Here is a 25,079-nt window from a genome sequence, read left to right on the forward strand (position 1 = left end):
CAGGGTCATTTCCTTGAGGGCCGTGAGGGGGATTTTGCTCCCTGCTTCTTTCCTAGCTCCTGGTGGTTTGCTGGAGAAAGTGTTGGCATTCTTTGGCTTATAGATATGAGTCACTCTGATCTCTACCTTCACATGGTATGTTCCTTCTGTGTCTCTTTCAGGTTGTATGCCCAAATATCCCCTTTTCCTAAGTACAGTCATTTTGCATTAGGATCCACCCTAAACTGACCTTATCTTGGCTACATTTACACAAATCCCACTTCCAAATAAATTACATTCACAGGTCCTGGGAGTCAGGACCAGGACTTCAACATAATCCCTTTTGGGAGACACAGTTCAGTTCATAACAGGTGCCATTCTAAGCAGACAAACCAGCCTCAAGTTCTTTATGAAATATTACTGCCCTCTCCCAGCTCAGGCCCCTCATGGCTTATAATATATAACAATGTATCTTTAAGATAATAAATAACTGGGGTGCCTGGATGACTCAGTGGGATCGAGGCCAACATTAGGCTCTCTGCTTAGTGGGGAGCCTGCTTCTCTCTCTCTGCCTGCTGCTCTATCTACTTGTGCTCTCTGTCAAATAAATCAATAAAATCTTTTAAAAAATAAGATCATAAATATCTGAAGCATATGGACCAGATTAGTTTTACTCTGTCTGCAATTGATTTTAGAAAATCTGGAGAATGGAAGAAAAAAAAAAAAAAAGGAAAATCTGGAGAATGGAGATGGTATGATGTCATGGAGGATGCAAGATACAGAATAGGAGACAGATGATATTGGTGTGTTCACTGGACCCCAAATAAAATTCTACACTAGATTATGAATCAGGTATCTTGTGATCATGCAGTTAAGAGCCAGGAATTAGTGAGGGGTCTCTAGGAAGATGTCCAGTTTATTAGTTTTTCTGTGGCTACTGGTTTTTTGTTTTTTGTTTTTGTATGTGTGTGTGTGTGTATTAGTTAAGAAACTAAGGTGCCTGGCTGGCTCAGCTGTTAGTATGTGAGACTCTGGGGTGTCTGATCTGGTGATTGTGAGTTCAAGCCCCATGTTGGCTATAGAGGTCACTTAAAAAAAAAAAAAAGGAAATCCCCCTGAAGGGGGAATCATAAAAAAGGAAGGAAGGAGGGAGGGAGGGAGGGAGGGAGGGAAGGAAGGAAGGAAGGAAGGAAGGAAGGAAGGAAGGAAGGAAGAAGAAAGGAAAGAAACCTTTGCTCATCTCAATGTCATGAACCTTTCTCCCATGTTTTATTCTAGAATTAGGCTTTTAGTTTTCACGATTTGGTCTGTGATCCATCTTGAATTAATGTTTGTGAATCGTGTGAGGAAAGGGTCAAGTTCACTTTTTCCATGTGGATATTGGATTGCTTCCATTTATTGAGAAGCTCGTTCATCCTTCCACTGAACTCTTGATATTTTTGTCATAAACCAAGTGACCATATATATGTGGTCTATTTCTGAACTCTTCATTGGAGCCCATTTGTCTATCTTTTATGCCAGTACAACTTTGTCACAGTGACTTTAGCTTTATGGTAAATCTTTAAATCTGGAGATCTCACTGGTCTTTTTATCTCACTTCTGCCATGACTCCACTGGTCCACCATCATTGCTTGGTAGCAGTGAAACTCAGTTGAATTCATCCTTCAAGGCATATCTTCAAATATACTCTTTACATAATAGGTTTCTTATCATTGTGATATAGAATCTCTCTCTCTCTCTCTCTCTCTCTCTCTCTCTCTCACACACACACACACACACACACTTTATTTTTTAAGTAGGCTTGAACTCGACCCCAAGGTCAAGAGTTGGATGCTCTACCATCTGAGCCAGTCAGGTGCCCCAGTTTAGTTAGTGGTTTTTTTTTTTTTTTTTTCTCTTTTAAGATTTATTTATTTTAGAGAGAGAGAAAGAGAGAGCATGAGTTGGGGGGAGGGGCAGAGGGAGAGAGAAGCAGCCTCCTCTCTGAAGGAGCCCAACTCAGGGCATGATCACATGACCCTGAGATCATGACCTGAGAAATCAAGAGTTGGACACTTAACCAACTAAGCCACCCAAGCGCCCCTTAGTTTGTTTTATTTTTTTAAAAATTCTATTTATTTATTCATGAGAGACTCACAGAGAGAGAGAGAGAGAAGCAGAGGGAGAAGCAAGCAGACTCCATGCAGGGAGCCCAACATGGGACTCGATCCTGGGTCTCCAGGATCATGCCCCGGGCTGAAGCTGGCGCTAAACCACTGAGCCACCGGGGCTGCCCTCCTTAGTTTGTTTTAAAAGAGACTTTTGTAGGTGTCCAGGCAAAGATGGTGGTGACTTGGATAGAGTAGTGATGATAGATGAAGGAAAGAAGGTCTGATTCAGGGTAAGTTCTGAAGGTAAAGCTGACAGAACTTGCTGCTGGATGGAATGTGAAAGGAAAAATCAAGAGTAAGTTACGTTTTTGGTTGAAGTAAATAGTGCCATTTACTGAGATGGAGAGGGGCAGGGAAAGATTTGGGTGGTTGAAATTGAGGGGACATATTGTCATGGCCATCTTTGGAAATGACAACCATGATGTTGTTTTAATTTACCAGCATGTAAAATGTGCCTTCCCCCAGTACATTTACAATGTACACTGAAAGAGAGAATACCAGGTTTATAAGCAAATTAATTAAGGACTTATTTAAAGACTTTATTTGAGAGAGAGAGAGCATGTGAGCGCAAGCAGGGGGAGAGGCAGAGAGAGAGAGAAAGGGAGAAGCAAACTCTCTACTGAGCAGGGAGCCCGATGCAGGGCTTGATCCCAGGCCCCTGGGTTCATGACCTGAGCCGAAGGCAGATGCTTAAAGACTAAGCCACCCAGGCACCCCTATTTATTTATTTTTACATAGCAGAATCTGGTCCAGCAACCATCACCCATTCTAGCTGTGTGAAAACAGACTGGGGGTACCTGGCTGGCTCAGTGGGTAGAGCATGTGACTCTTGTTCTCAGGGTCATAAGTTCAAGACCCATGTTGGGCATGGAGCCTACTTTAAACAATTTTTTATTTTTAATTTTTATTTTTTTAATTTTTATTTATTTATGATAGTCACAGAGAGAGAGAGAGAGAGAGAGAGAAAGGCAGAGACATAGGCAGAGGGAGAAGCAGGCTCCATGCACCGGGAGCCTGACGTGGGATTCGATTCCGGGTCTCCAGGATCACGCCCTGGGCCAAAGGCAGGCACTAAACTGCTACGCCACCCAGGGATCCCCAACAGTTTTTTAAAAATTAAAATCAGACTGGAAATTTGAGTTAAATAGAATTATTGAGGGAGAAACCTATCTGTGGCACCCCATTCCATGGGTACTAATCCAACAGAAAGAGATTCCCGGGGGATCCCTGGTGGCTCAGTGGTTTCGTGCCTGCCTTTGGCCCAGGGCGTGATCCTGGAGTCCCGGGATCGGGTCCCACATCGGGCTCCCTGCATGGAGCCTCCTTCTCCCTCTCTGTCTGTGTCTCTGTCTCTGTGTGTGTGTGTGTCTCTCATAAATAAATTAATAAAATCTTTTTTAAAAAAAATTAAGAGATTCCAAAAGAACCATCTGGAAAGATGGTGGAGGCTTGCAAGATATGAGGTAGTCAGTCACTGGAGCACAAATATTCTGGGGTATGTGGATGGGTTGTTCTTGAAATTGAGTGTGACCACTTGATTTGCTTCAGCCACTGAAATGTGAATGGCAAAACTTTTTCCCCATATAATCATTTTCAGAGCATCTTCCCAGTCCTTATGTTCTTTTATTACCTTCTTATCAGACCAACTTCCTTACAAACATGGTGGCCATGTTGTATTATGTGACCTTCTGCATGCCCTCAGATAATTGGCCCGTGGTGAATGGTTGACTCAAACATCCATCTGATTGGGGTATCTGGATTGTCTCTTTAAGGATTGTGACACTGGCAGAGAGGTATTAGGAGTCTCTGTTGAGCCCTTGAAATGAGACCTCTAAGCTTCTACCATTACCTCCTTGGCCCACTGCCACTTTTCGCTAGGAATGTTACAGTAGCCCTCTCCCTGGTTCTGCCTCCACTCTTGTCCCTATAGCCCTTCCTCCACATAGCAGCCAGAGTAGTCCACATAGCAAATCCGACTGTGTTACTCCCCTAATTTAGACCCTCTAATGGCTTCCCCTTGGTCTTAGAATAAAACCCAAAGCCCTTGCCATGGTCCGCAATGCCTTTCATGGTCAACCCTGCTAACTTCTCTCCTACATGTGTTCCAGCCACACTGGCCTTGTTCCACTCTCATGTAGCACTAGATTCCCCCTGCCACAGGGCCTTTGCACGTGGGATCTCAAGTCAGGTGCAGAAGTTCATGTTTTAGTTCATGCCAAAATCATGAAAGTGTCTGCAAATAATAGAGAATTATTGACTTAGTGTATCTATGGCTATATCACAGATATCCCCAAACTTCACAGCATAGAGCAATCATATTGTTATGCTCACAGAATTCATGAATCAGGAGTCAGGTTAGGACTTCTCTCTGCAACATGTCATCAGGAACCTCAGCTGGATGCTAAGGCTGACTTGAATGACCCATAGAATCATATCTGATACCTACACCGAATGATTTGAAGTCGACCTCAGCTAAGACTGTTAATTATAGCACCCACCCATGGCCTCTGAGTGGGGTTGGGCCTCCTCATAGCATGGTGGCTTCTTACATGATGCTAATGATTGAGTGTTCCAGTAAGCAAGATGAAAGAAAGCATGTGATGCAGAAGTCCAAGCTATCCTGCAGGACAGGCCACATGCAGGAGATCAAGATGCTCCACTTGAACTCCACAAAAATGCACTTGCGTGAGGCATCAGTCAACACTGCATGGAGCAGAAAGCCACTCAACTGACCCATAGGATTGTGGGAAATAAGAAATGGCTGTCATTGTAAGCTGCTATATTTTGTTAACCCAACCTTTGCTAGCAGAGATCCTGTTGGTTACATTCACCACAACAAACGTTTACAAAGAAGAAATGGACTCTCTTCAAGTTCACTGAGCCATGCTGGTCTCTGAGTTCTCACCAGGAACCATCCTAGGCCCTCGGAAGCCAGCATTGCAGAAGTGGGGTGGGTGGTCTTAGATGTACACAAGCTACTTGCCAGTAGGGCGGTGCTCTTATAAAAGTTGCTGAAATGGTCCCAGGTCTGGGCAGGCTAACTAGAAAACAGTGAGCCCCCTGGGTGGACACAGTCCTAAGGACACATGGCTTGGAGAGTAGGCTGTTGGCTCTACTTGAGCCTCACTTGCCTCCTTGGTCAGTTGCCTTTGTGTAGTGAACAACCTGCACAATTTAAGGCTTCTGTTTTATGTGGGCATGTGAGACACTTCCAGTCAATGAGATATGTATGTGTGGGAGGCAGTTGCTGGAGGGCTTTGGAATCTTTCCCTCACTCTTCTAAAGGGATGCAAGAACGAACCTTTTTTGTTGTTGTTGCTTCATGAAGAGATTGTTTGCATGTGACACCTGGCTATGTGGCAGCCCTTTTGGACCATGAGGGAGCCAGCTGGTCTGAGAGCTGATGGCAGTTGAACAACCTGGATGGAACTGGAGTCACCAATGACACTGCTTGGCGGCTGACTTAACTAACCCCAGAGGTGCACTGCCTCCAGTCTTGTGTAAAACACATAAATATGTTATTTAGTTCAGGTCCCAGCAGAGTCACAAAAAAACAAACAAACAAACAAAAACCAAACAAAAAAAAAATAAATACGTTATTTAAACAAGTCAGTTGTGACTTCTGTTACTTGCCGTCCAAAGCATTATGATGCCAGTGGGTAGTGTCCTGGTACATGTAACAATACCAGCAAAGGAGGAGGTGCCAAGCGCGGCTAACATCAGTGCTTGAGTAGTGGGGAGAGGTCAGCTGCGATGCCCACCCACTCGGGCAGGAAGGCTGCCTCTGGCTTAAAGATTTTGAGGAAGGGGGAGTCGGGCAGCGTGTAATTGGCCAGGTAGATGGTCTCTCCACCGGCAAGGTAGGCAGCCCAGATCCCGAATGTCCCAATGGTCATGATGGTGTGGTTGCACTGGGTAAGCAATGCAAAATCCTTGGCTGGTGAGCTCTCGATGCCATTGCCCGCGAACACCACATCACCGCGGGAGGAGTTGATGTTCTGCCGACACCAGGCCATGCCATTGCTGGTGACCACAAAGATGGGAGAGTTGTAGCGAGTCCGGAACCAGTCCAGAGCCTGCTCTAGGTACCGCTGGTCGGCAACCACGCCCTTCCACACGTTTGGCATGACCTGCACGTAGTCCCCCCGGCGCACGTGGACCCCCACGAAGGTGCCCGGCTGTCTTCCGTTCACCTGCAGGCCCCGCAGAAACTTCTGAGCCTCCTCCCGCACGTGGTCGTGCAGGGTGAACTCCCGCAAGATCTCATCGCGGAGGTGGTGGTAGAAGGTCCAGGAGCAGGGGTAGCCGGTGAGGCGCACGTACTCCCCCGGGATGTGGCGGTACTCCTCCTCCATCCAGTCGTTCAGGTGGTAGTTCTGCCACGGGATTTTGCTGGCCGTGGTGCCGTGCAGGACGGGGAGGGTGATTCTGAAGATGGGGGCCAGCGTGCTGTGCATCTCGGCCGGGATGAAGGCCGGCCGCCCGTTCATCTTGGCCAGGGCGTACAGGGTGGCGTACTCACCCATCTGGTTCCCCAGGCGGCCAATTGCATTGATCGTCCACATTCCCCTGAGCGGGGGGCTCGTGGGGCTTTCTGTCGGCGCCAAAACCAGTGTCTCAAACTCCCACGTGGGTTGAATCTTCGCTAGCCGCTGCTGAAGGTGAAATATAGTGGAAGCCGTGAAGACAAAGAGGATGAAGTGGACCATGGGGAAGAAAGACACCTGACTGCTGAGCATGGCTGTCAAGGAAGGGAGAGCAGGGAATGTTAGCTCGGGGGATGGAGGCCCCGGGGCGGTGTGTCAATGTGCAGATATTTTGTGGTTGTCTGCGCAGGTGGCTTTACTCTGTGTGTAAAGGGGTGTGAATACTCAGGTACAAGTGTGCAGGTATGTCTCTAGAGTGTATGCTATGGGGATGTGTTTACATTGGGTTCAGATGTTCCAGTTTACATATGTAGATAAATATTGTGTGTATTCACACATGGCACGTGCATTGTATGAGTGTGCATATGGGTACCTGTACATTGTATACACATATGGGTGTGTGTGAATTTGTGTACATAGAATGGACATGTGTACATTGTATTGTGTGAATGTGTATATATGGTGTACGAGTGTGTACTCTATACACAGTGTGCACGTGTATATATATACACACACACGCATACTTATATATTATGTATATATACAATGTATGTTTGAATGTGGGTGTTTATAGCCTGAATATACATCCAAGGGTGCCTATATATAGGGAGTACAAGTGTACAAACCTACTATTTACTTGGGAATCCTGTTTCTAGAGATGTCCATCTTTGCATGCCTTGCCTATCTATATTCCCTTTGAAGGGAAATTGCCCAACTCATCACAAATTCCACCACTTGACCTGCCTACCCTTCTGGCCATAGCCAGATGGACCTGCGATAAGCACTGGTCTCCACAGTGGCTTTCCCATTTTTTGGTTATGATAAGTTGTAGGTTGGCTCTAAAAGATGAGTTGGCCGATTCTCTCTTGAATATTGTTACTAAAAGGTCATAAGGCAATTGGCAGGTGAGAGTTTGTTTTCCTCCTCTCAGACAACTGGGTGCCTAACATCCAGTTGAATTCAACAATTCAATTCAATTTTGACATTGCCTACTTAGATTTAGTATCAGATCCGACAAGTTATTTTTTTTAAAGGAAAGTTTTTTTTAAAGATTTTATTTATTTATTCATGAGACACACACACACACACACACACAGAGAGAGAGAGAGAGAGAGAGGCAGAGGCAGGCTCCATGCAGGGAGCCCAATGTGGGACTTGATCCTGGATCTCCAGGATCACACCCCAGGCTGTAGGCGGCGCTAAACTGCTGCGCCAGCGGGGCTGCCCAGATCCAACAAGTTAAAGCGTTCAGCACCACTTCACACACCAACTGCAAGTCCTGAGCCATTCATACTTCTTACTAACATTATAAATTAGGGGCTCCAATGACCCCCTCCTTAGGTTTGATAATTTGCTATAATGGCTCACAGAATTTGGAAAGGCACTTTACTTACATTTACCAGTTTATTATAAGAGAAACAAATAACCAGAAGAAGTACAATAGGGTAAGATCCAGAAGGAGCTTCTGTCCCCATGGATTTGAGGTAGTCCACCTTCCTGGCTCATGGGTGTGTTACCAACTCAGAGGCTCTCTGAAACCCACTTAAGGGGTTTTATGGAGGTTTCATTATGTAGACATGATTGATTAAATTATTGGTCACTGGTGATTAACTTAATCTTCAGTCCTTCTACCCTCCCCAGAGGTTGGGAGCTGGAGATGAAAGTTCCTTTATATATATATATATATATATATATATATATATATATATATATATATGATTTTATTTATTTATTCATGAGAGAGAGAGAGAGAGACAGGTAGAGACACGGGCAGAGGGAGAAGCAGGTTCCATGCTGGGAACCCAACATGGGACTCAATCCCAGGTGTCCAGGATCACACCCTGGGCTGAAGGTGGTGCTAAACCACTGAGCCACCCAGGCTGCCCTGAAAGTTCTAATCTCTTCATCAAGCTTGGTCTTTCTGATAATCAGATACTGAAGCTTTGTAGGGGCCTGTGAAGAGTCACCTCATCAGGGCAAAAGACACTCCTATCACCCTATCACTCACGAAATGCCAAGGATTTTATGAGTCATGTGCCAGAACTAGGGACAAAGACTGAATATTATTGTGTGAGACCATAGCAGGTGATGCTGAGAAAGTAGGGGTTGGAGTGGCTGCGACATGTCAGATGCAGCCTGAAGCAGAGGCAGTCAGTAACTAGGAGATGCTTGAAGAGATGTGCAGAAACTTAAGAGAACTGACCAAGAAAACCCAGAGAAAAATTTCTTTATATTCAAACAAGTATACAACTTATTCTTTTAACTCTGGTTGCAACAGAAATAAGTTCCAGGAGTGGGGTGGTCGCCTTGAACAGACCTTCTGAGAACACAGCATTTACTGTAGTATCATAGGAAGTAGGGGGCATTGAAGATTCCCCATTCCAGGACATAAAACTTGGACCAGTGATTTGTAGAGTGAAGTAGTTAATTAAGTTCCTTCTTGAGACCCCTGGAACAAAGGCCCCAAAAGGCCTTGAAGATATGGTTGTTGAGGATAAGCAAGACAGTTGAAAGTAAAAAAAAGCAGGGGATGAATTGGTTCTGTCTCCCCCATTATGTGGCTAAAAGCCAGTAGGGACAAACAGAACCGAGCATTGCTTAGGATGATCACAGTTAACACTTTATTATTGCTGAAGATTGCATCCATAAATTATTGAGGTCATTCTGCAATCTAGGCTGGAAAACACCTGGACCGTGTTGCCAGAGTAAAAGTCCAGGTTTGGCCACTGATCAACTTTGGAATTGGAATAATGAGAATGGGGATATATGAGAGGAGTCAAAGGAATGAGACACTTCTGCTTCCCCAGTTCTTTCACAGACTTCCCTCTTCCTTCCCTGTGAATATGAGGTTCCCACCCATTCTTTTTTTTTTTTTTTTTAAGATTATTTATTTATTTATTCATGAGACACAGAATGACAAAGAGAGAGGCAGAGACAAAGGCAGAGAGAGAAGCAGGCTCCGTGACGGGAGCCCAACATGGGACTTGGTCCCGGGTCTCCAGGATCAGGCCCTAGGCCGAAGGCGGCACTAAACCACTGAGCCACCTGGGCTGCCCAAGGTTCCCACCCATTCTTTTTTTTTTTTTTTTTTTAAGATTTTATTTATTTATTAATGAGAGAGAGCAGCAGAGGGAGAAGCAGGCTGCATGCAGGGAGCCTGACGTGGTGCTAAACCGCTGAGCCACCCGGGCTGCCCCCCACCCATTCTTTTTAAAACTTTTCCTCATGAGCAGGCTTTAATTGAAGCATATCCTGGAGGCTCTGCACAAAGGTAGATTAGAGATGAAATGCTTCTGGGTGACTTGGTCCAGGGCTTGTGTTCCTGGTCAAAATACCGAACCAAGTGGCCATTAAGAAGAACACCAGGGCTAAATCAAGCAGTATGTGACCTTTTTCAACCTGGGAAGCTGCCAGAAGCTATGCAGGTATGGTGCTTTATGATTAATTATAGCTGATAAAAGTTGGCACAGGACTTAATATAGCAATATCCCTGTTTCTAAGTCACTGCCGACCTCATAACCCATTAAGATCACATGCATTATCTTTCTGGAAGAAATTCAGGCTTGTCAACTAGATGCCTAGATTTGAGTTGAACCAATTCAGGTGGAGGGGTCTGGGCCCCTGGGTCATCACCAGATGTTGAGCCTAACCAGAAATGAACTCCTGGGTGGTACAATCTCCTCCAGCTCCCTTCAACTTGAATGAAAGGAGCCAGAGAGGTTGGATTTGCTGAATAAAATTCACTGTACAGTTCAGCTGATGCTCAGGAGATTCGCAGTCTAACTAGTCAAAAGTTCCAGATTCCTTCCTCATCACCACTGAAAGTAAAGCCTCTGTTCCAGAAGCCCAATATGGAATGTGCTTCACTCAGTGACTGAGAGGACTCAGCTCAGTGGCTAAGTGCACACACTCTGGTCGCAGGCTGTTGATTGCAGGCTCCACACTCATTAGCTATAGTGATTCTGTGTGAGTAACTTCACCTTTCTGAGGATTAAAACTACCTGGCTGGAGGATAAAAACAATACTTTTTAATATTATCATATACAAAACAAAGAGCATTGTCCTGTGTGGGCTCTGGGCCAGCGACCAGTGGCTTTCCACTTTTCACATTGGGTGTGTCAGTAATGGCCACATCTAGCATTTAGGTCATAGAATGTAGCCCCATATCATCAGATGTAGATATGCTGGATCAAGCTGACTTTGAGGATTGTCCCTCTGTGGAGTGGGCGACTATGTGTGATTCTACTAGTTAACGTTTGATTTTTTTTTTTTTTTGATTTTTTTTTTTTAATGGAGTTGAGGGTATGAGATAAAACATGTGTGATGGCAATCAAGGGATGGATTGTATTAAGATAGTACATTTTTGCTCATCCAACCCACAGACTTTGTGTGTTATTTGTTGGATCGTGTCTTTCTACAAAAGGTATATTGGAATCCTAACTCCTGATGCTACAGAATATGACGTTATTGGGAGACACATCTTTACAGAAGTGACCAAGTTAAAACAAGGTCATCCTAAGGTGGATTCTAATCCAACAGGATTGGTATCTTTATAAAAAAACTAAAACACAGCCCACAGTATCATAAGATATTGGTCCAAGGCTGGTCTATTTATTGTCGGTTCATGATGTGTGAGCATGGTGGTGGTTCAAGAGGCTAATCTGTATCAAGTAGATTCTCTCCCTTGGGAATTTGAAGTAAGAAGCACAGAGAGGGTGGTTGGTTGGCACCAGCCAACCAGCTGGTGGAGTGTAGGCTTGGCAACTAAAGGGACTGTTAGAGCCCATGTGCAGCCATGGTAAGCCATATCTAAGGTGGACCAGAAAAATCCATGAGTACAGTGAATTCGACCCTGAGAATAAAAAGAAAGAGGATACTGAGGGAGAGATGGAAAATATCATTGTGTCCCTAATGGCTTCTCGGTTCCTGTTTCAAGGCCACTTGCAACATACATTCCTGTCCAGATCCCAACAGGGGTCTTCAAGACCCTGCCCTGACTCTGGATAGAAGGACCTCTCTGGAGACTGGGAAGCAGGAGGAAGTGGGGAGAGGGGACACCCAAGGGAGGAGGAGGGAAGGCTCCCTGTGGAGTGGCCTTGTATGCTCTTCCCACTTCTTCTAGATGTTTCTCTCTTCCTTTCTCCAATGAGACTGTGAGCATTTGAAGGGCACAGAGTAGACTTGGCTCCTCTGTCCAGTTCCGAATTTGCCAAGCACAGGATGTGGGACAACAGAGGCCAAGGGGAATGCTTATGGGAAGGCAGAAGGATGGAGGGAGGGAGGAAGGAAGGGAGGAGGGAGGCGATTGATGGAAAAAGAGACAGGAAAAGATAAAGAGAGGGAACTAGACAGAAAGACAGGGACAGAACCAGAGAGAGAGAGAGAGAGAGAGCAGGAGAGACAAACAGGAATAGAAAAACCACAGGAGAGACAGAGTGAGAGAGAAGAGAGGGAGAGGGGTGGCTCAGTCGTTTAAGGGTCTGCCTTCAGCTCAGGTCATGATCTTGGGGTCCTGGGATGGAGCCCTGCATCCACTCCCTGCTCAGTGGAGCCTGCTTCTCCCTCTCCCTCCACTGCTCCCCTTGCTTGTTCTCTCTCTCTCTGTCAGATAAATAAATAAAATCTTAGGATGCCTGGATGGCTCAGTGGTTGAGAGTCTGCCTTCGGCTCAGGGCATGATCCCGGAGTCCTGGGATCCAGTCTCGCATTGGGCTCCCTGTATGGAGCCTGCTTCTCCCTCTGCCTATGTCTCTGCCTCTCTGTGTGTGTCTCTCATGAATAAATAAATAAAATCTTTAAAAAAAGAGAGGGAGAGCAGGCAGGATGGATCTTCGTGCACTCAGTCCAGCTCTGGCCCCTGTGTTGTCTCAATTCTGGGTCTCCCAGTGAGTCCCTGTGGGGATCATTCAGTCCCAGTGTCCTGATCACACACACAGCTCTGTGAAGGAAGGGACAGTGTCGGTCTTACTCCCTTGGTATCCCCTGCAGCTCCCAGACATGGGGCTCTACACATAGTAGGCGCTTAGGAAATGTATGCAGAAGGAATGTGGGTCTGTCTCCACCTGTCAAAACCCAGTCACGGGCAGCCCAGGTAGCGCCGCCTTCAGCCCAGGGCATGATCCTGGAGACCCAGGATCGAGTCTCGTGTCAGGCTCCCTGCATGGAGCCTGCTTCTCCCTCTGCCTGTGTCTCTGCTTCTCTCTCTCTGTGTGTCTCTCATGAATAAATAAATCAAAAAAAAAAAGAAAGAAAGAAAGAAAGAAAGAAAGAAAGAAAGAAAGAAAGAAAGAAAGAAAGAGAAAGAAAGAAAGAAAGAAAGAAAGAAAGAAAGAAAGAAAGAAAGAAAGAAAGAAAGAAAGAAAGAAAAAGACCCAGTCAGGCTCCAGCTGTTGCTTTTCCTCCTTATAGCAAGTGTCTGCCAAAGTCTCCCTGCCTTGACTTCCTCTCTCTCTTTTTAAAGATGTTATTTATTTGAGAGAGAGAGAAAGAGAGAGAGAGAGAGACCACTTCAGGGGGTAGGGGTGCAGAAGGAGAGGGAGAGGCTGATTTCCCGCTTAGCCGGGAGGCCTGACTATGTGGGACTCCATCCCAGGACCCCCTGAATCATGACCTGAGCCAAAAGCAGACCCTTAAACGACTGAGCCACCCAGGTGCCCATCCCTTTTTGGTTTTGAATCCATTTCCTGGCACCAAGTGAAGAGATGAATTTTGGAAGTATGACCTTCACAATCAAACCTCTTAATCTCTGGGCTGGCCCTGAATATCCCCTTGAAATTTGTTTACAGCAGACAGACAGACAGACAGACAGACAATAAGGCTAGTTTTGCTTGGGTTAAAAAGGCAGAATGTATTAGAACAGCGCCTCTCAGCTTTCTTGGTGGTTCCCTCCTTCCTCACTCAGGAAGAGGGACGGTCCACTGCTGAGGGGCCTAAGGGAAGCACCTGCAGATTTTGACCCCCTGTCCTTGAGCAAGGCTGTGGGGAGAGGAGGCAGGGAGGCTCACATGGCAAAGGAAACCCAGTGTCTGGGAGTGGGGGCAGATCTGGAGAGAAGCTCAGGGGGGCCAGGGGGCAGCCATTAGCCTCATATTGGCTGCAGGACCTTGACTGAGGGCCTTTCCCTCTGAGTGCTGTTATCCAAAAATTGGGGATAATAATACCTCTTCCCCAGGCTGTGTGGGCACAATAGGGATTAGGAAATCTGAAGTGAATGCTTAAGAGCATGGGCCAGGCCTGCAGCTCGGTGTAGACATGCCTATTTGAAAGCAAAGGCAAAGTGAGGCTCAGAGACTCATCAGAGAGGAGTCTGGGGGACAAGCGTGGGGAAAGGCCAGGGCTGGGGCACAGAGGGGGCACAAGGAGATTGGGAGAGCAGCTGGCCCGCCTGACCTCCATTAGGAGATTGGGAGGATGCCACAGCCAGCAACCAAGAGCTGGGAGTCTGGAAAGCTTTGCTGCTTGGAGTGAGTGGGATCTCCCCCTAGTCCTGGAGATCCGGAAGCCCACCTCCTTTCCTCATTCCCCACAGCTGCATAGGGCACTTCAGGACAGCCGAGGAGGGAGGGGCAAGATCGAGTCCCTTGGCAGGGGTCCCTCAGGCACTCGCAGGAGGACAGACTAGAAAGGGGGCCCCGTTTTCAAAAGAGGAGCCCAGCTTGCAGGTCCCTTGGAAAAATGGGGCCACCCATATCGGCCCATTATTTCTTTTAAACTCTGTCTCAGGGCAGCCCTGGTGGTGCAGCGGTTTGGAGCCACCTGCAGCCTGGGGTGTGATCCTGGAGACCTGGGATCCAGTCCTACATCGGGCTCCCTGCATGGAGCCTGCTTCTCCCTCTGCCTGTGTCTGCCTCTCTCTCTCTCTGTGTCTATGAATAAATAAATAAAATCTTAAAAATAAATAAAAATAAATAAACTCTGTCTCAGATCCCAGGCCAAGCCTCATCCCCTCTGTCCTGTCCTCTCCCCTCTGGAGCCTGGTCCAGGGCTCCTTGCATCCCCCACACCCCATCTGTCCCCTACCCCCAGAGCTGGCCGGCCCCTCTTCAGCTTAAAGCCTTCCCATGGCTTCCCATCCCCACCCAGCCAGGCTTTGCCACCAAGAAATAACTCCCTCTCCCACGTCCCCAGGCCCAGGGGTCACACCCTATAATTTGGGTGTCTGGTTCCCCCCCCCCGCTCTGAAATCCCCTCCCTCCCTCTTCCCAGCCTCTCCTCCAGGTAATCCCAGATCACCCAGCTCGGTCCCCTCCCTGCTGCTCTGAGCACTGCAGGTGTGTCCTGTCCTTCCCTCCACCCGGAATTCACACTGTAAGCAGGTCTCGGGGCAAGAGCTTGGGCACAAATGTGAGGCCACCACTCTGAAGCCGCCAACTTGATTCTCAGGACTGGAACGGAAGGGGTGCTCCGGAGCCAGGGGGTCCGGGGGGCCCTGGGGCACCTGGGGGTGGGGGGGCCTCTGAAGACCCCTGAGTCCGGTGGTTGAGTCCTACGTCCGTCCCGGAGGTAGGGGAGCAGACCCCGAGAAGCAAACAGGAAACTCGAGTCCAACAGGCCCTGCCCCTGGCCTTTGGTGTGCAAAGTGATTCTCAGGTAGGTTCCAGGAAACTGGCGACCGGAGGGAGGGAGGTGGCTGCCTGGGGCGGGGGAGGGGACCGCGGGGGTGATAGGGGTGGCTGAACCTCAGGTACCAGATCGGCCCGGAGGGAAGGGGAGGGGAGGGGAGCCCAGCGGGGGCGGCGGCTGAGGGGTAGGGGCAGGGGTGGTGGGCTGTGACGGATGGCCCTCTGCTCCTGGAGCCTCGGGGCGGGGGCATCCCAGAGGGGACCCCGGAGTTCAAGCGGGTCCCAGCTCCAGTACCGTGCGCACGCGGGCGCGCTCTCGGGGGTCGTGGAGAGACCCCCCCCCCCCGGCGCCCCCTCCTCGCCGTCTCTCACCTGGTTCCGGCTGCGGGAATGGGGAGCTGACGGCGAGGTTGCTCTGCGAGCAGATCGGGGTGCTCCCTCCCCTGAGGACGACTCTACGCTCAAAAATCAGAACCGCCCAGCACCCGAGTCCTGAGGACCCCGCCCAGGACCTACCTGGCTCGGGGCGCCGCGGGGAGGTGCGGGGCTGGGCTTCTGCGGCCAGGTGTGCCCCGAGCCACTCCTCCCTCCCCCACGTGACTGTTGGGATACTGGCCTGGAAGGCCGACCCGAGGAGGAAGAAGAGGGGGAGGAGGGAGAAGAGGAGGGGGGAGGAGGGAGAAGAGGAGGGGGGAGGAGGGAGAGGAGGAGGGAGGAGGAGGGAGAGGAGGAGGACTCCTTCTCCCTGGGCCAGGCTCTTCCAGACTTGGGCCCCCTCAGGGTCCTACTTTTATTGATTTTGGCAACAACTAGCATTTCCGTGCCTAGCAGCCTCAGCCCATCTTCAAAATTCGGTGAGGTGGACACTCAGCAGCGACCCTCTGAGCAGCGCTGCGGTACCGAGTGGAGATAGCAGGGCACAGGCAGGAATGATCGCACCAGGTCACACAGCTAGAAAGTCCGAGAAGCTGGAGATTGAAACCAGACAAGCCAGAATCTTGGAAAACACCTGGCAAATACCAGCTCGTCTCATTTTCCCTTATCTTACAAAAGATTCTCAAGAAATGAGAATCCCCTAACAGTACATTAGAGGGACAGCCTATGCCTGTCTGCCGCTGCCAAAATCAAATGTCAGATCAAGGAGGAATTTTGCGGGCACCTCCAGAGCTCCCAACAATCCTAACACCGAAAGAGGGGACAAGCAGCAACTCCTGGGCCCCGAGTGAGGCGACAGGAGGCTCGTTGCACCGCCTCTGAATCTCACACTCCACATCTTCACTGCAGAAGAAGAATCTGAATCTGAACAAGCCTCTCCGGGTGATGGCCAGCTCTCAGAAAACAGGAGGACAGGGACGCCTGGGTGGCTCAGCAGTTGAATGTCTGCCTTTGGCTCAGGGCATGATCCTGAGGTCCTGGGATCGAGTCCTGCATCCGGCTCCTTGCTTGGAGCCTGCTTCTCCCTCTGCCTGTGTCTCTGCTTCTCTCTCTCTCTCTTTCTCTCTCTGTGTGTGTGTCTCTCATGAATAAATAAATAAAATCTTTAAGGAAAAAAAAAAAGAAAACAGGAGGACAGAGTTGCCAGTGAATCGACACCACAAGGGTGCCATAAGCCAAGTCCAGAATGTGGAACAATCTGCAGGACCACATGACCCAGCTTCCCCAACATTGGAGAAAAAGAAGGAAAAAAAAGAAAAAAGAAAAGCAAGGGGAACCTTATAACATACACAAAGCAGATCCTAAGCTCAGAAATGCATAAATAGATTTTTTTGTAACCTATATGGATGTCTGACAGGTTAGCCAAAAAGTCACCGGGATGCAGGACACGGCTTCACAGTGTAATATTTAGCAGCCTCAGTACTCAGTCACTAAATGCTGTGGTAACATCGGACAACCACAAGTAAAAATGCCCTGCGGATGCCCAGAATGCCCCCCACCCGGGACAGGGCTCCCCAGCTGAGGGCTGCTGTTCTACTCCTTTAGCGCTCCTGCTGGAGGACCAGGGGTGGGTGAATGCTTAACCAGCAATCTGGGGTAGGGGGGTGGGGGTTGGGGCAGTGGGGAATCCCTGCTTGGTAGCATTTGCCACTTTCCGTGGGGTAAAGACTCCACCCTCACCCCCAGCCAATTTCAAGCAACCAACCGCTCATTGAACACAGAATTGGAAAGAGATACACAGCGAGACACTGATTTATAATACCTTGGAAACAGAATATCAATAACTTCAAGATAGTAGCAAACTAATTGTTGGGGCCAGGCGGGAAGGGAAACTCCTCAAGATGGCGGATACGCCAAAATGGCTGAGGTTCCTGTCACCACCTCCACTTGGGACGCCAAAGGACCAATGACCTGCTGACAGCTTGAGCAGACCCTTACACCTCTCCTTTGGACTTCCCCAACGGAACCCAATGCCCTTCAAACCCCAGAGGAGGAAGTCACCTTTGACTGGCCGAATTGCAATCCTTCCTTTGCATAGTGAGGGTCACTCTGACTGGTTGGATTGCAATCCTTCCTTTGCATATGAGCCAACCAATAGGAAACCGTTCTGCCTTACAACGTTATGTAAACCCCCGACCACCCTGTCTTGGGGCGACTTCCTCGACTCACTCTCTTTCCCCCGGGAGTCGTGGAACCTCGCCCGAGGGTGCCTGCAATAAAATCTGTTCTTGGACCCTCGTTTGCCTTGGCGGTCTCATCTCCATCTAGTTACTAAAAAACTTAACACTAATAAAATAATCAGAGCTGTGAGGCATTCAGAGCCTTTATTGCCTTTGGTTTGATATAATGTATTCAACTATGATGTGTTTTAATTCTACATTTGATTCTGTGCTTAAAAAGCAACCTGGAAACTGAACCACTAGCTGTCTTTTTTTTTTTTTTTTTAAGATTTTTATTTATTTATTCATGAGAGACACACACACACAGAGAGGGAAGCAGAGACACAGGCAGAGGGAGAAGCAGGCTCCATGCAGGGAGCCCGACATGGGACTTGATCCCAGGTCTCCAGGATCACACCCTGGGCTGAAGGCGGCACTAAACCCCTGAGCCACCTGGGCTGCCCCTGGCTGTCTTTCCAGAGCGGCCACCACGGCTTGGGATCTATCCTTGTCTTTGGTGTTTCTTTTTTTTCTTTTCTTTTTTTTTTAATATTTTTTTCTTTATTTATTTATGATAGTCACACAGAGAGAGAGAGAGGCAGAGACACAGGCAGAGGGAGAAGCAGGCTCCATGCACCGGGAGCCCGACGTGGGATTCAATCCCGGGTCTCCAGGATCGCGCCCTAGGCCAAAGGCAGGCGCCAAACCGCTGCACCACCCAGGGATCCCTTTGGTGTTTCTGATTGGAGTGTAGGCACACCTCGGGCGTACTGGGGTTCAGGTTGTGGACCACCACAAAAAAAGCAAGTATTGTGGGGTGCCAGGGTGGCGTGGCCTGTTGAGCATCCAATTCTTGGTTTTGGTTCAGTTCGTGATCTCGGGGTCCTGGGATGGAACCCCATGTTGGGCTCTGTTCTCAGTGGGGAGTCTGCTTGAGATTCTCTCCCTCTCCCCTCCCTTACTCCCCCCCCCCACCACACACTTTTTCTTCCTCTCTCAAATAAATAAATCCTAGGGGACACCTGGGTGGCTCAGTGGTTGAGCGTCTGCCTTCAACTCACGGGATCCAGGATCAAGTCTCCTATTGGGCTCCCTGCATGGAGCCTGCTTCTCCCTCTGCCTGTGTCTCTGCCTCTCTCTGTGTCTCTCATGAATAAATAAATAATCAATCAATCTTAGGGAACACCTGGGTGGCTTAGTGGTTGAGTGTCTACCTTTGGTTCAGGTCGTGATCCCAGGGTCCTGGGATTGAGTCCTGCATTCTCCCTCTGCTTATTTCTCTGCCTCTCTCTGTGTCTCTCATGAATTAATTAAAAAAAAAAAAAAATGGGGGCAGCCCCGGTGGCGCAGTGGTTTAGCGCCGCCTGCAGCCCGGGGTGTGATCCTGGAAACCCGGGATCGAGTCCCACATCGGGCTTCCTGCATGGAGCTTGCTTCTCCCTCTGCCTGTGTCTCTGCCTCTCTCTCGCTCTCTCTGAATGAATAAATAAATAAATCTTAAAAAAAAAAAAAAATGGGGGAAGGGGAGTGCTGATATCTCTGTCACTCTATCTCTTCACTATGGCCCAATGCAGGACTCGATCCCAGGACTCCGGGATCATAACCTGAGCCGAAGGCAGACACTCAACCGCTGAGCCACCCAGGTGTCCCAAAAGCCACTGTATTATATGCTTAAAAGGGCAAATTGATGACTGCCGTGTCAGCCTGTGATACGCCTGTCCTGTCCCAGAAGCCCTGATTCCTGTTCCTCCCACACACACCCAAGCCCGGGTAGCCTTTACTTTGACCTCAGACACCAAGGTTTAGGAGGCAAAAGAAAAAAAGTTTTCAACAAGTCGCTTGCAGTTGAACCCCTGCACCACCCTCACCCAGACAGCTCCTTTGCAAGTTGAGAGTCAAGGTTAGCCTGACACTTCCTGAGCCACCAGGAACTCCCATAATCCTCTGTCCCTAGTCACACCTCAGGATATAGTTTTATGATTGTTCTGCACTTGGAATGATTATAAAACAATAATAATGATAAAAATGTGGGGATCCCTGGGTGGCTCAGCAGTTTAGTGTCGCCTTCGGCCCAGGGCGTGGTCCTGGAGTCCTAGGATCGAGTCCCATGTCAGTCTCCCTGCATGGAGCCTGCTTCTCCCTCTGCCTGTGTCTCTCATGAATAAATAAATAAAAACTTACAACAACAACAAAAAAAAAGATAAAAGCAACATCTTGGGACGCCTGGGTGGCTCAGCGGTTGAGTGTCTGCCTTCAGCTCATGGCGTGATCCTGGGGTCCTGGGATCCAGTCTCCTCATTGGGCTCCCTGTGGGGAGCCTGCTTCTCCCTCTGCTGGTGTCTCTGCCTCTGTGTGTGTGTGTCTCATGAATAAATAAATAAAATCTTTAAAAAACCTAAAAAAAATCTTTAAAAAATATAAAAATAAATTTAAAAAATAAAAACAATACCTGGAATGACTATAGGCCCTCTGAAGGCAGGAACCCTGACAATGTTATTTATGGCTGTAGATTATCAACAACCATAACTTACTTAATCCTTCCAATCGAAGGAGGTGGTCACTATCAGCTGAGGCCCAGAAAAGTGCAGCTGCTTGCCCAAAGCCACACAGCCTATAAGTGGCAGAGCTGGGATTTCATCCTGAACCCAAAGCTCCACCCCCCCCTTTTTTCCCAGGAAGTGGACAATCACTAGTCACCAGTGACAGTGACTCTAGCCTCCTCTGTAATGGGTACTGAGTGTAAACAAGGTCCAGTTGAAACACTTGTTGCATCTCCATGAACACTGGTCCATGTCTTCTTGGCTTCTGGCCAACATGCTCAGAGGAAGTCCAGCCTGTCCTGCAGGAGAGAGGATGCCTGGCCGTCCCCACCAAGCTCCTTGCTGTGTAGCTGCCTGAGAGACCTCACACACCACACGGAAAGAACCACCCAGTCGATTCACATCATTGTGGGAAATCAGCAATTCTGCGCTGAAAGCCATTACGTTTTGGGGTGGCTTGTTACACAGCATTAGCTAATGAAACACCTCCCATTAAACTGACACGTCCCTGAGAGCAGGAAATGACTCCCTCCTCGGTCCCCACTCTAGAATGTTTCCTGGCAGATGGCAGGTGCTCTATACATATTTGTGGAAAGAAGGAAGGGGGCAGCCTGGGTGGCTCAGCGGTTTAAACGCCTGCTTTCAGTCCAGGGCGTGATCCTGGAGACCTGGGATCGAGTCCCACGTTGGGCTCCATGGAGCCTGCTTCTCCCTCTGCCTGTGTCTCTGCCTCTCTCTCTCTCTCTCTCATGAATAAATAAAATATTAAAAAAAGAAGGAAGGAAGGAAGGGGAAGGAGAGAGGATAGAAGGAAGGAACAGATTTTCAGTACTCCACCTCCTGGCTACCTGGGTGGCTCAGTCCTTTGGGTCAGGTCCTGGTCCCAGGGTCCTGGGATGGAGCCCTGCATCGGGTTCCCTGCTCAGTGGGGAGTCTGCTTCTCCCTCTACCCCTCCCCACCTGTTCATGATCTCATTCTCTCTCTCTCAAATAAATAAAATCTTAAAAAAAAGAAAAAAAAGAACTCCAACTCCTACGATCACACCCATGAGATGTAAGTGAAGCTGATAAGCACACCAGCCTCTATGTGTATATGATAGTGTGTGTTTTGGTGGGGGCTGTACATATTACACGGTAATTACTACCTCATCCCACAACCAGGGCTGGGAATGCCGGAACGAAGAATTGTTACCTAATAAAGATTTATCCCAGGGGCAGCCCGGGGGGCTCAGCGGTTTAGCGCCGCCTTCAGCCCAGGGCGTGATCCTGGAGACCCGGGATCGAGTCCCACATCAGGCTCCCTGCATGGAGCCTGCTTCTCCCTCTGCCTGTGTCTCTGCCTCTCTCTGTGTGTCTCTCATGAATAAATAAATAAAATCTTAAAAAAAAAAAAAAAGAATTATCCTGTACCCTCATGACTTTGGAATATTTTGCCAGACCTGTATGTAGGTAAAAAAAAAAAACAAAACAAAACAAACGAAAAAACCAACTTCTTTATGAGTAGCTGAGTCCAGGAAATGTTTTGCTTATTAACCATGGGGTTAGAGGGGCCCAGGGTCATACGTGGGAGCGTGGGGGGGATGCTCACAGCGATCACATGGATGCTGCAGAGTGGAGGGCGAAACGCTGGAGGTCCCCCAGGTCCTGCCATCCACAGGCTCTGCATCAGTCAGGGGACGCTCCGTGTAAATTTTTTTCTTTCTTTCTTTCTTTCTTTCTTTCTTTCTTTCTTTCTTTCTTTCTTTCTTTCTTTCTTCTTTCTTTCTTTCTTTCTTTCTTTCTTTTCTTTCCTTCTTTCTTTCTTTCTTTCTTCTTTCTTCTTTTTCTTTCTTTCTTTCTTTCTTTTTTTTAAAAAAATTTTTTTATTTATTTATGATAGTCACAGAGAGATTGAGAGAGAGGCAGAGACACAGGCAGAGGGAGAAGCAGGCTCCATGCACCGGGAGCCCGACGTGGGATTCGATCCCGGGTCTCCGGGATCGCGCCCTGGGCCAAAGGCAGGCGCCAAACCGCTGCGCCACCCAGGGATCCCTCTTTCTTTCTTTCTTTCTTTCTTTCTTTCTTTCTTTCTTTCTTTCTTTCTTTCTTTCTTTTTCTTTTCTTTCTTTCTTTCTCTTTCGTTTGTTCTTTCTTTTTCTTTCTTTCTCTTTCTTTTTAGATTTTATTTATTTACTCATGAGGGGCATAGACAGAGGCAGAGACAGAGGCAGAGGGAGAAGCAGGCTTCCCTTGGGGAGCCTGATATGGGACTCGATTCGGGACTCAATCCCAGGACCCCAGGATCACTCCCTGAGCCAAAGACTGCTGAGCCACCCAGGTGCCCCTTTAAAGGACTATTTCAAACCTGCTTCCAGCCTCCCCCTGAGAGCTCTGAGCAGCCCCCACCATTAAGGTTACCTGTGGCGTCTGCCATGAGACCAGGAGCCCTCTGGAGTGGAAACCAGGGCCAGGCCACCCCTAACCTAGTCCCTGGGCACAAAAAGGGACGCTGGTGAATTTCTTTAAAATGTATTATGGAATTGGAATTCAGCAGCACCCAAAAAAGTAGACAGCCTGGTACAACGAAGCCCCACACACCTCTGGCTCCATTTCCAACTTGTAGCCAGTCTGGCTTGCTCTGTCCTTTGCCTTCTTGCTCAATCTGTACACATTTCGTTGCTTGGACTGATAAGAATATTTAAAAGTGTATAGCAAGCACCATGCTGTGGCTAGCGCTAAAATGAAATAATCTCTGAATATCACATAATACCCACATTATAATTTCCCTGATGGTCTCAAAGCTGCCTTCCCCCCCCCACTTTCAACCACCACCAGCATGCCCTCATGCAAAGGCAGAAATCCATGGGTCCCTGCCCCAGCGCCCACACATAAGAGCACCCTTCGTTTTGTGTGCGGTGATAGCACCCACGCCACATGCCAATGTGCCAGGTATGGTTTATTTTTTATAACAGCTTGACTGGGATATAATTCACATACTATAAAATATAAAATACACAAATCACTTAAAGAATACTTTGAGGGTTTTTAGTGGCCTGCAGATCAGTGGCTTATAAACCAGGGTGGCTGCAGAGCTCTGCACACTCATCGCTACAAATTGTGAACATATTTGTCCCTCCCCAAAAGCAAGCCTGGACCCGTAAGCGCTCACTAGCCGGATGACCATCAGTCTTTCTGTCCCTAAGGGCTTGCCTTTTCTGGACATTTCCTTTTTTTTTTTTTTTTTTTTAATTCTCAGAGAGGGAAATCACTTGCCCAGGGTCACACAGCGAGCGAGTACAGGAGCCTGACAGCCACAGTCTGTGGCCAGAGCAGGTGCGCTTACCCACTGAGCTATGGGTCCTCTCTGAGCCACTTCAAGAAGCATATTCCATGTTGGGCTTAGGGAGCTGAGGCTTTACTTTCGGTGGCCATAACAAAGTGGCCTGATCTGGAACTTTTGACTAGTTCCACTGAGAATGTCAAGAGCATCAGCTGTGCTGAGAAATGAGGCTTATTCAGCAAACCCCACCGCCCTGGCTCCTTGCATTCAAGTCCAAGGTTGCCAGAGGGGATGGTACCATATGGGGAATCCATTTCTGGTTGGGCTCAAAGCCTGGTCGTGACCCAAGGTGCCCAGAGCCCCCAGCCGGGTTGGCTCAATTCAGGAAGAGGCATCTGGTCGATAAGCCTCAGTTTCTCCTGGAAAGAGCTCTCTGGCCTCTGAGGGTTTCGGGGGACTTATAAGCCACAAGCAAGGATGTGGGTGCTAGGTCACCCCTGTGGCATGCCTCTCTAGCCTCTATGGCTTTCCACATTCAACCAGGTCACACCTTGCTTGACTTACACCTGGTGTTTACCCCTCACTGGCCACTGGATTCCCTGATCTGACCAGGAACTCAGGGCCGGGGCCAAGGCAGCTTGTGACTCTAATGTGCTGCTGTGCTAAGTAAGTTCAATGCTTGAACTGGTTCAGTGCTTGTCCAAGCCATTCAATAAACAGGCATGAAACACTGTATCGGTTTCCCAGGGCTGCTGTAACAAGGGGCACACTGCAAACTTCAAGCCTTTTTTTTTTTTTTTAAGATTTTATTTATTCATGAGAGAGAGAGAATGAGAGAGAGAGGCAGAGACACAGGCAGAGGCAGAGGGAGAAGTAGGCTCCATGCAGGGAGCCCGATGTGGGACTCGATTCCAGGACCCCAGGATCATGATCAGAGCTGAAGGCAGATGCTCAACCACTGAGCCACCCAGGTGCCCCTCATCTGAACTAGTTTACCTGCAAAAACCCTATGTTCAAATAAGGGCACAAGCTGACATCTTGGGCATTGGGATTTCCGCCTATCTTTTTGGGAGACACAACTTGACCCGTAACAAACAGGTATGGTGTGCTCGTTGCTGGTTTTGGAGTGGTGCCTGTCCTGGGCTTCCTTCTGTCCCCTGTGGTGAGGACAAGGAAGAGGTCATTGAGTTCAGGATAGAGCTCAGTAAATATTTGTGACTGATTTAGTGTGATTTATGCTTCACAGTTGGCCAATTTCTGCTTCAGCCCTTCTAAGAGTCACTTACTTCCTCTTCAAACAAGGCACTTCAAACATAAGGAGCAGAGCTGGGTTCCCTTTGCCTTGAGATT

The 25,079-nt window shown here is 48.4% G+C and overlaps 1 protein-coding gene across 2 annotated transcripts; it reads right to left on the reverse strand.

Annotated features, from left to right (window-relative positions):
• Nucleotides 1–3,732: 3,732 nt before the first annotated feature.
• On the reverse strand, nt 3,733–15,955 carry FUT2 (fucosyltransferase 2 (H blood group)). Of its 2 annotated transcripts, none has more exons than XM_077846472.1 (2): nt 15,853–15,955; nt 3,733–6,870 (listed from the first exon to the last, which is right to left on the reverse strand). In XM_077846472.1, the coding sequence occupies exon 2, from the start codon at nt 6,866–6,868 to the stop codon at nt 5,849–5,851; it is 1,020 nt and encodes a 339-aa protein (XP_077702598.1). In that variant the 5' UTR covers nt 6,869–6,870; nt 15,853–15,955; the 3' UTR covers nt 3,733–5,848. The 2 variants fall into 2 exon arrangements, with proteins under 2 accessions (XP_077702598.1, XP_077702589.1); XM_077846463.1 differs by lacking the exon at nt 15,853–15,955 and adding an exon at nt 15,709–15,846.
• Nucleotides 15,956–25,079: the final 9,124 nt, after the last annotated feature.

Source organism: Canis aureus, chromosome 1 (assembly GCF_053574225.1).
Source record: "Canis aureus isolate CA01 chromosome 1, VMU_Caureus_v.1.0, whole genome shotgun sequence".
NCBI classification, from domain to species: Eukaryota; Metazoa; Chordata; class Mammalia; order Carnivora; family Canidae; genus Canis; species Canis aureus.